This window comes from Camellia sinensis, chromosome 1 (genome assembly GCF_055761805.1).
Source record: "Camellia sinensis isolate YWXY chromosome 1, ASM5576180v1, whole genome shotgun sequence".
Lineage (NCBI taxonomy): Eukaryota > Viridiplantae > Streptophyta > Magnoliopsida > Ericales > Theaceae > Camellia > Camellia sinensis.
The window spans coordinates 212,030,340-212,039,140 of NC_138961.1; the positions used below are offsets into that span (position 1 = coordinate 212,030,340).

General features: G+C 34.9%; 1 protein-coding gene and 1 long non-coding RNA gene across 2 annotated transcripts; both read right to left on the bottom strand.

Annotated features, from left to right (window-relative positions):
• Nucleotides 1-1,160: 1,160 nt before the first annotated feature.
• On the bottom strand, nucleotides 1,161-2,480 carry LOC114300386 (NADPH-dependent aldehyde reductase-like protein, chloroplastic). Its single transcript, XM_028245264.2, has one exon. It carries the CDS (start codon nucleotides 2,115-2,117, stop codon nucleotides 1,332-1,334), a length of 786 nt encoding a protein of 261 aa, XP_028101065.2. The 5' UTR covers nucleotides 2,118-2,480; the 3' UTR covers nucleotides 1,161-1,331.
• A 2,564-nt stretch (nucleotides 2,481-5,044) lies between these two features.
• On the bottom strand, nucleotides 5,045-5,808 carry LOC145802117 (uncharacterized). The gene is made up of 2 exons (XR_014344470.1): nucleotides 5,632-5,808; nucleotides 5,045-5,481 (listed from the first exon to the last, which is right to left on the bottom strand). It is a non-coding gene; the product is annotated as an uncharacterized LOC145802117 (long non-coding RNA).
• Nucleotides 5,809-8,801: the final 2,993 nt, after the last annotated feature.

Here is an 8,801-nt window from a genome sequence, read left to right on the forward strand (position 1 = left end):
CTCATTTACTGAAGGATTGTCACCAACATTGGAATCAACCTCCACTCTTCCACTTTGCATAATGAAATAATAATTAAATGATTTCAGAATGATTATATAACACAATGTCTAAACAAACACAATGAATCAGTTCCCTAACACAATACCCAAATTGAGGACAAATACTGATTGGAACAAATATTAAAAAATGGGACTGATGTCAACAAATATTATGTGACTATCTCCAAAGTGTATGAACAAATATCAGCAAATTTATCTTCAACTCCAAGTGACCGTATTCAAATTTGAGATTATGTGACTATCCCCAACCCCTTATCACATAATATTTGTTCAAATTGATTTTTAGGGAATGTCCAAATTGAGTCACTTGGGGTTGGGGGATAGTTATATATAGAACTGATATTTTAGGGAAATCTTGTAGGAAGTTAATGAAATTGATTTTTTACCTCATAAACTGCTATAGGAAGTCATGTTTTGTTTAACTACTACTACTGATTTCTTACTTGGAGAGCTGGGGAAAAAGGTTTACCTCATAAACTACCGATCCATAGTATGTGCGAGACAGAGACAGAGGCAGAGACGAAGAGCAAGACACAGACACGCAGCCAAAGATTGAGGACAACGACAGACAGAGATGCAGCCGAAGATTACATCTGCCTCAATCGCAAGATCATTTGGATTGTATACATGGGAAAAGCCAGAGTTTGGGTGGACAAAATTGAATACCGATGGATCTGTAGGTCGAGATAATGTTAGCTTTGGTGGCGGAGAGCTATGGCGGCGACAGACAAGAGAAGATGATTTTGGATTTGGGCTCCCGCTATATCCATCTTCTTCTTTTTCACTGTTGCGTACGTGTAGGCACCCTTCTTCCACATCAGCTGCCAGCTCAGTGGGGGTCCTGGGGTCCTGTTTCATTGGGGGTCTGTAACGGGGTTGTAATTTAAGTTTGTTTGCTTTTTTTTTTTTTTTTTTTTTTTTTTCTAAGTTCAACTTGGACTCATTTATGTAATTGAATTAGCTTGAGCTAGGCTCATTTTTTTTAAATATTTGACCAATCAAGCTCGAGGCCGACTGATTCTTTATGAACCCAACTCAAACATTAGAAACGGAACGAAACTCAACTAAACTCAGTTCATTTGAGGTGCTAATTCCAACACTTAAACAATAACAAACACCATGCACTAGATTTCAAATCCAAAATTACAACAAAATCAACAACACTTTAAATTAAAAAAAGAAATTTCTTGCCCAATTCATCCACTTGATAGATAAGAAAAGGAAAAACATCAATAAAAAACCAATAAAAGATAAAGAAGTATAGAGAAGAACTAAATTACAAATCCACCATTGGCACGAATGACTTGGCCATTGATCCACTCCCCAGCATCACCAGCCAAGAAGCCAACAAGCTGAGATACATCATTGGGCTCACCAAGTCGACCCAGAGGGCAAGCATCAGCCAACCTCTTCACCGTCTCCTCTGTTTTTCCCGCGTAAAACAGCTCCGTCGCAACAGGTCCAGGCGCAACGCAATTGGCAGTTATGCCGGTACCCTTCAACTCCTTCGCCACGATCTTCGTCATCGTCTCCACCGCCGCCTTCGACGCCGCATAAGCCCCATACCCGGGCAACAAATTCCCAACAAGCGATGACGTTATCATTATGATTCTCCCTCCTCCGCCTCTCTTCAATCGATCAGCAGCCTCTCTGCAGCACAGGAACGCCCCTTTGGTGTTGACATTGAATGTCGAATCCCAATCCTCTACTGTTGTATTGGCTACTGATGGGTATTTTGGATCTAAAATTCCTGCGCAGTTGACGAGGATGTGAGGTGGGCAATTGAATTCTTGCTCTGCTCGATCGAACAGGGCTTTGACTTGATCTGGGTCGGAGACATCTGCTCGGACTGCTATGGCTACGGGGTGAGACGAGGAATTGAGCTCGGATGCTAAGAGGTCGGCTTGGTTGGCGTTTGAAGAGTAATTGATGACGAGTTTTGCGCCGAGGGATCGGAGATGGAGTGTGATGGCACGGCCCATGCCTCTAGATCCTCCGGTTACTATTGCGACACGGCCATCCAGTGGAAGAGATTGAGATGGGTTTTCCATGGTCATGGTGGAGTTGCACTAATAAGAGTGGAAATATTTGAAGGAGAGATCTTATTGGGTTTTTCTGGGTTTCTAGAGTGATCCAATGTCCTCATATTTATAATATGGGCAAGGTACATGTACCCTTCAAGATTTAGCAAAATTATAAATATTCTTGAAGTTTGAAAAATTACAAATATCCTCTGAAGGTACTATTTACATAATAAATTAGGAGATAAATTGTTATGAAAATATAAACATCAGGGGACAATTTGTTATGAAAATATAAACCTCAGGGGGTATTTGTAATTTTTGAAACTTTAGAAAAAATTTGTAAATTGACAAAATCTCGAGAGAAGTATATGTAATTTGCCCTTATAATATCAAGAAGTTTGTGGATATAAAATGAATCACATAAACCTCAAGTATGTAGGTGATTAAGGTATGATGTACGCTTCGTTTACAAACATGTTATTTTAATAATTTTTGACATTTTATAAAAAAATATGAGAAAAATAAAAAGAATGATATGATAATTTATAGTGATTTTTTAACTTTTTAGCTAAAATGTATGGTTGACAAACAGATGTAAGGTCTCGTTTGGCAACTCACTGTTTTAGTTTAGAAGTCAAAAAGTTACATAAAAAAATTTAAAAAGTCAACACTCTATATTAAAAGATTAAAGATCTTTTTCTCTTTACGTTTTACATATCATTTTATAAAAAAATCAAAAAGTCATTCTAAATATACTAATTTTTTTATCTCATATTTTAGCAAAAAAGTCATTTTAAATTATGAGGAGTGCTCTTTCATGATTTTAATTTTAAATTTTTTTGTGTAAATAATTTTATGGAATCGGTTCAAACGGAATTTTGTTCTGACTTTAAATGTATCTCTTATTAATATGTAGTGGGATTAGTCTCTAAATTAATCGATTCATTAGATTGAATACCAAAATATAAAAATTGAAGTGTCGGCGGTGTTTGGCAACTTGGTTTTTGGGTTTTTATTTTTATTTTTTTCACTACAAGATAAATGTTTTACAAATTTAAAAAAAACAAATCCAAACAAAATATCACATCAAACCCCATAATCATTTTACTTTTTCTCTCACAAATATTACATCCAACCACAAAAAAACCGAACTATCTTCTCAAACACAAAAAAAAAATTCTCCAATAATATCTTACAACTAAAAAAACTAACAAAAAAACTCACTTCCTAAACACCCACAAAATAGTTGAAGAAGATTAAGGCCTGTTTTAGACACTTGACTAAAAGTCATTTTTCAACTTTTAACTTATTTTGAGTCACATCACCTCTCTATTTTATATATATATATATATATATATTTTAAAAAAAGTTAAAAAAAATTAGTTTTTAACCTATTTTTCAAAACAATCTTAAGTATAATTTATCTTTTATATTATTTTATGTAATTAATTATGTGATTTGATTACTAATATTGGAAAGAGTAGAAAATGGTTCAACCTTGAGTGAGTCAAGGTTTTTGATATTTGTGGAAAATGCCCTATCGTTGCTGAAAATAATGGGTTGAACAACAGGTTTGGGGGGAGGGCAATTATGTCCTTGTGCTTGTGCAAAGGTCAGCCATTACGTGGTAAGAGTGCCATGTCAAATTGGCTTGAGAATCTGTTCAAAAAACATAATTGGCTTGAGAATAAAGTATTAGAACAAGAGGTTTGGGAGAGAGCAATGACGTCCTTTCAAAGCTCAGCCAATACGTGGGAAAAATTATTTCGCTGAACAATTATAAATCATCATAATCCTTGCTTGTTTTTTAGTTATTTAATATAAAATTGTAATTTTTTTTTATTTATTAATTATAACACATTTGTGCAAACACAAATTATCATATCGATTTCCTATTTCTCAATCTCTCAATATAAATCATGAATCCCACTCTATCTGCTAATTATAACACATTTCAAATATCAATTTCAGAATCACCAAATAGCTTCTCAATACATAGTTAATGGACACGTGGTCAATTTAAGGCAAACTCACATGAAAAGTCAAGTTTGATTTGAAGGGAACTTCAATTTGCCAACTAAAACTCAACAGATTATGACACTTTGGTAAGACTTTAAGTCATAAGTCCTAAGGTCACAGATTCTATATTTTTCGGGGCTAACTCTCAGATATTTAGTGCAGTGGTTTTAAGACAGCCCTCAAAGTGCTGGACGAATCGTATTCAGAGCTTGAATGTGGGGTCAAATCCTAGCAGCTGCACTTCGTGACGTAAATGGTGTGTGCCTTGTATAGTCAGTGCCCACACTTGAGATTTGCCCCTCGTCCTACTCTGGTTAAACCGACATTAGGTAATTGATTCTGAAATCGGCAAAAGATAGACTTGGAGATTTAACTTGTTAACCAAAAAAATTTGCCAACTAAAGCCAATTCATTGACCTGTTGACTTATTTAGGTTAGATCACCTCTTTATTTTTTCAAAAAAAGTTAATAAAGTAGCTTTTTTTTTTCTAATTCCCAAAACAAGTCTAAATAATAATAATACTGTTTTTAATTGCTGATATTCAAACAATTAATCAATTTTGAAACCAAATCTCTCGTTATATTAAACTGATAAAATAAATTAACCGTAGTATGCAATCACTTTTAGTTACATCAACAAACAAAATTGAAAATTTTGATTTGATATATTTTTCCTCAAACCTAATTAAACCACATACACGCCTAGTGACAATGGGGACAAATGAACAGTACTAATACAATAAAATGAAAGCACATTAACTGAAATGGTAGATTAGCAAAACAATTACATGTGAACTGCATTGAGTGAGAGCATTCTGAACCCTAATGGGATCCAAAAGTCGTTATGCATCATTAAATCATATTTTAATTCTTGTATCCAGTCACATGAGTGAGATTCTTTAAGGCCTATAAGCTGTTATTTTGAATAAGAAATATAAGTCTTAGACAAAAAAGAGTAAGATCCATTTGCTATGCTGCCAGCATCAAGATTTTCACTAACATTTGCTCTACTTGTCCATTTTCACTCCTCAGTGATCTATATGAAGGAAAACGGATGGCTAGGGTGACAGACATTCCAGAAATAAAGCAAATTACACATCCTTTAGAAGAATCTGGTACATGGTCAGAAGGACCAATGAAGAGGTTTGTGCTCGTGCTCTTTTTTATGTTTGATTTGATATATTAATTTTTGCTCAACCGCCAGGTAACCCTAAAACTTACTCTGCTTTTCACTTGTCCTTTAGCTGCTTGAAGTATTGGATTCATTCATTGTTGTGGAGAGAGAAGGTCAAATTATTGCTTGTGCTGCTCTTTTCCCTTTCTTTAAAGAGAAGTGTGGGAAAGTTGCTGTTATTGCTGTTTCTGTTGAAACAATCTTCTGTGTAAATAAAATAAATTGAAATTAAATCAAACAAAATAAATAAATAACATATCGAATTTATTTATCGAATCGAATTAAAAATAAAAGACCAAGTCGAGTGTGTGACACTCTGTCCTTAAGACAGATTCGCCCCGCTACGGTGCTTACGGTTGAGTGGCGTCTATCTCCCAGGATACAATGATCTTCACAAATTGTAATAGCACTCCAAACAATTTGTTCTGCGAACCAAACCTGTGTTCTAACTCTCTGATTATTTAATCTAAATCTAATATATGAAGAATAAATGCAGCAGAGCAAAATCTGGACAAAAAAGGCCAAGAGCAGACTGATTTTCAGATTACTTGGACTGCAGGAAAATGGATCTATATATAGGCACAAAAAGGTGTCTATAAAACGGCCCGAACAGGTGCAACCTGTTTAGTAACCAAACAATTTCGGACCGTTGCACAACCAACACTTTAATTTAAACAAATGAAAAAAGTATCCGTTGGACAAAGATTCAAACTGCTGATATATTACATTTTATCAAACTATTCAAATAGTTTACTCTAAGAAGCCCAAAGTGGAACAGTTGTTTTATACCAACCTGTTTGAAAATTATTATTAAATTATTTGAATAGTTTATTAATAAAGGAAAAGGTACAATTTTTAGGAAACCAAAATTTTGAATTTAAATTTAAATTTAAATTATAAACTTTAGGAAACCACTTAGGAAACTAAAATTTTGAATTTAGATTTAAATTTAAATTAAATTCCCACAATAATTTTTATTGAAAAAATTCAAAAGAATTTTATCTAAAAAATTAATGTTAGACCCTAAAACGACGTTAACTTCCCATTCACTCATAAATGGTTTTGACGTCCCGTCTTCACCGTGTGACTTGCCACGCGGCAAGGAACATGTCACCTATTCGGACTCACCCCAAAAGACGTTTGGGGCCCACTCAAATTTAGCCTCAAAGTTGGCCCAAAATAAGCCATATAAAACACCATTTTTCCAACAATCCCCCACATGAATGGAATTTGACGGAGAGAAAATGCAACAACATGATCTATTACAGAGAGTACAGAAATTGGAAATATTCTGCAAAGGATAGGTAGCTTTTGGCTTTGAACCTTCCCTTGTGAGACACTATCGGATTTACTAGCTAACTAGTGAACATGATGTCTTAAACTATTCAGCCGTTTGTGTAAACCAAGACAATAGAACTCACACGGTATATTCCCAGACACAGTTTAGTTCTCACTATTGTGTTCATTTTGGCCTTAAACAACCTGGTCTTTTATGAGTGCTCTAGAGAATTGTAGCCCTTCACAAATCTCATAGAACCGGCCCAGTTCACACTCACATAGGTGATTCTTATGAAGAGTATCCTACCATACTCCACTAGGTTTACCTAGATATAAGAATCATTAAAATTTTACTTAACTTCAAACGTTGCAGACATCACTATTTCATCAAAGAAATGGGTAGGAGTTAGACTCCCCGGTGATCCTTCTGAGTCAATCACAACTCGATTGTCCCTTTGAGCCTAGATCTTGGGATCTCCAGTCAACTAGGTTGGGTTGTCGTTGTGGTAACTCTTATTTAATAGGCTTAAGTCCCATTCCCCTCGATGAATTCTCAACTAACTCTCTTGCTAACCCTTTGGTTAGTGGATCCGCTATGTTGTCTTTAGACTTAACATATTCTATGGAAATAATTCCATTAGAGAGTAGTTGTCTCACGGTGTTATGTCGACGACGAATGTGTCGTGATTTACCGTTATACATATGACTCTGTGCTCTACTTATAGTTGATTGACTATCACAATGTATGCATATAGCAGGCACCGGTTTTGGCCATATTGGAATATCTTTAAGGAAGTGGCGAAGCCATTCTGCCTCTTCCCCTGCTTTGTCTAAAGCTATGAATTCAGATTCCATAGTAGACCTAGCAATGCAAGTCTGTTTGGAAGATTTCCAAGATATAGCTGCCCCACCAAGAGTAAAGACATACCCACTAATGGACTTTGAGTCTCTTGTATCCGATATCTAATTTGCATCTCAGTATCCTTCAAGTACTGCTGGATATCTACTATAATTCAACCCAATATTACGAGTAAATCAGAGATACCTTAGAACCCTTATAATTGCTTTCCAGTGTTCTACTCCCGGATTACTCGTATATCTACTTAATTTACTTACTGCATAAGATATATCTAGGCGAGTGCAGTTCATCAAGTACATTAAGCTTCCAATAATTTGGGCATACTCTAATTGAGAAATACTTTCCTGTACATTCTTAGAAAGATACAAATTAACATCTACAGGTGTTCTAGCAAGATGATCATCATATTTGCTAAATTTGTCAAGTATTTTCTCAATGTAATGAGATTGTGACAAAGCCTATCCTTCTGATATTTTGGTAATTTTCATACCAAGAATTACATCAGCAATGCCCATGTCTTTCATGCCAAAATGTTTATTCAACATTTTCTTGGTAGTTTTAATCATATCATTATTACTACAAATGATGAGCATATCATCTACATAAAGACATACAATGACATAACCTTTGTCTGTGTTTTTAATATAAACACATTTGTTACACACATTAAGTTTAAATCCATTTGACATCATTTCCATGTCAAATTTCTCATGCCATTGCTTTGGCGCTTGTTTTAAACCGTATAATGATTTAACCAATTTACACACTTTCTTTTCTTTTCCTGGAACAGAAAACCCTTCTAGTTGTTCCATGTAAATTTCTTCATTTAACTCACCATTTAAGAAAGCGGTTTTCACATCCATTTGATGAATTTCTAGGTTGTATAAAGATGCAATGGCAATTAGCATTCTAATGGATGTTATTCTAGTAACTGGTGAGTATGTGTCAAAATAATCAAGACCTTCTTTTTGTCTAAAACCTTTGACCACAAGTCTTGCCTTGTATTTGTCAATTGATCCATCTGCTTTCATTTTCCTTTTGAAAATCCATTTGTACCCAAGAGGTTTACACCCTGGTGGCAAATCCATCAATTCCCAAGTGTGATTTTGCAAGATGGATTCAACTTCACTGTTGACAGCTTCTTTCCATAAAGGAGCTTCCGGACTGGACATAGCCTCTTTAAAAGTTAAAGGCTCATTTTCTAACAAAAAAATTTAGGAAATCTGGACCAAAAGATTTTGAGGTTCTAGCACGTTTACTACGCCTAGGTTCCTCTTCCTCATTTTGATCTAACTCTTGTTCTTGATCATGTTCTTGATCCTGACTAGTAATAGCATTATGAGATCTCTTATTGTTACTAGTCTCTTGTCTTGTCTTATTTGGAAAT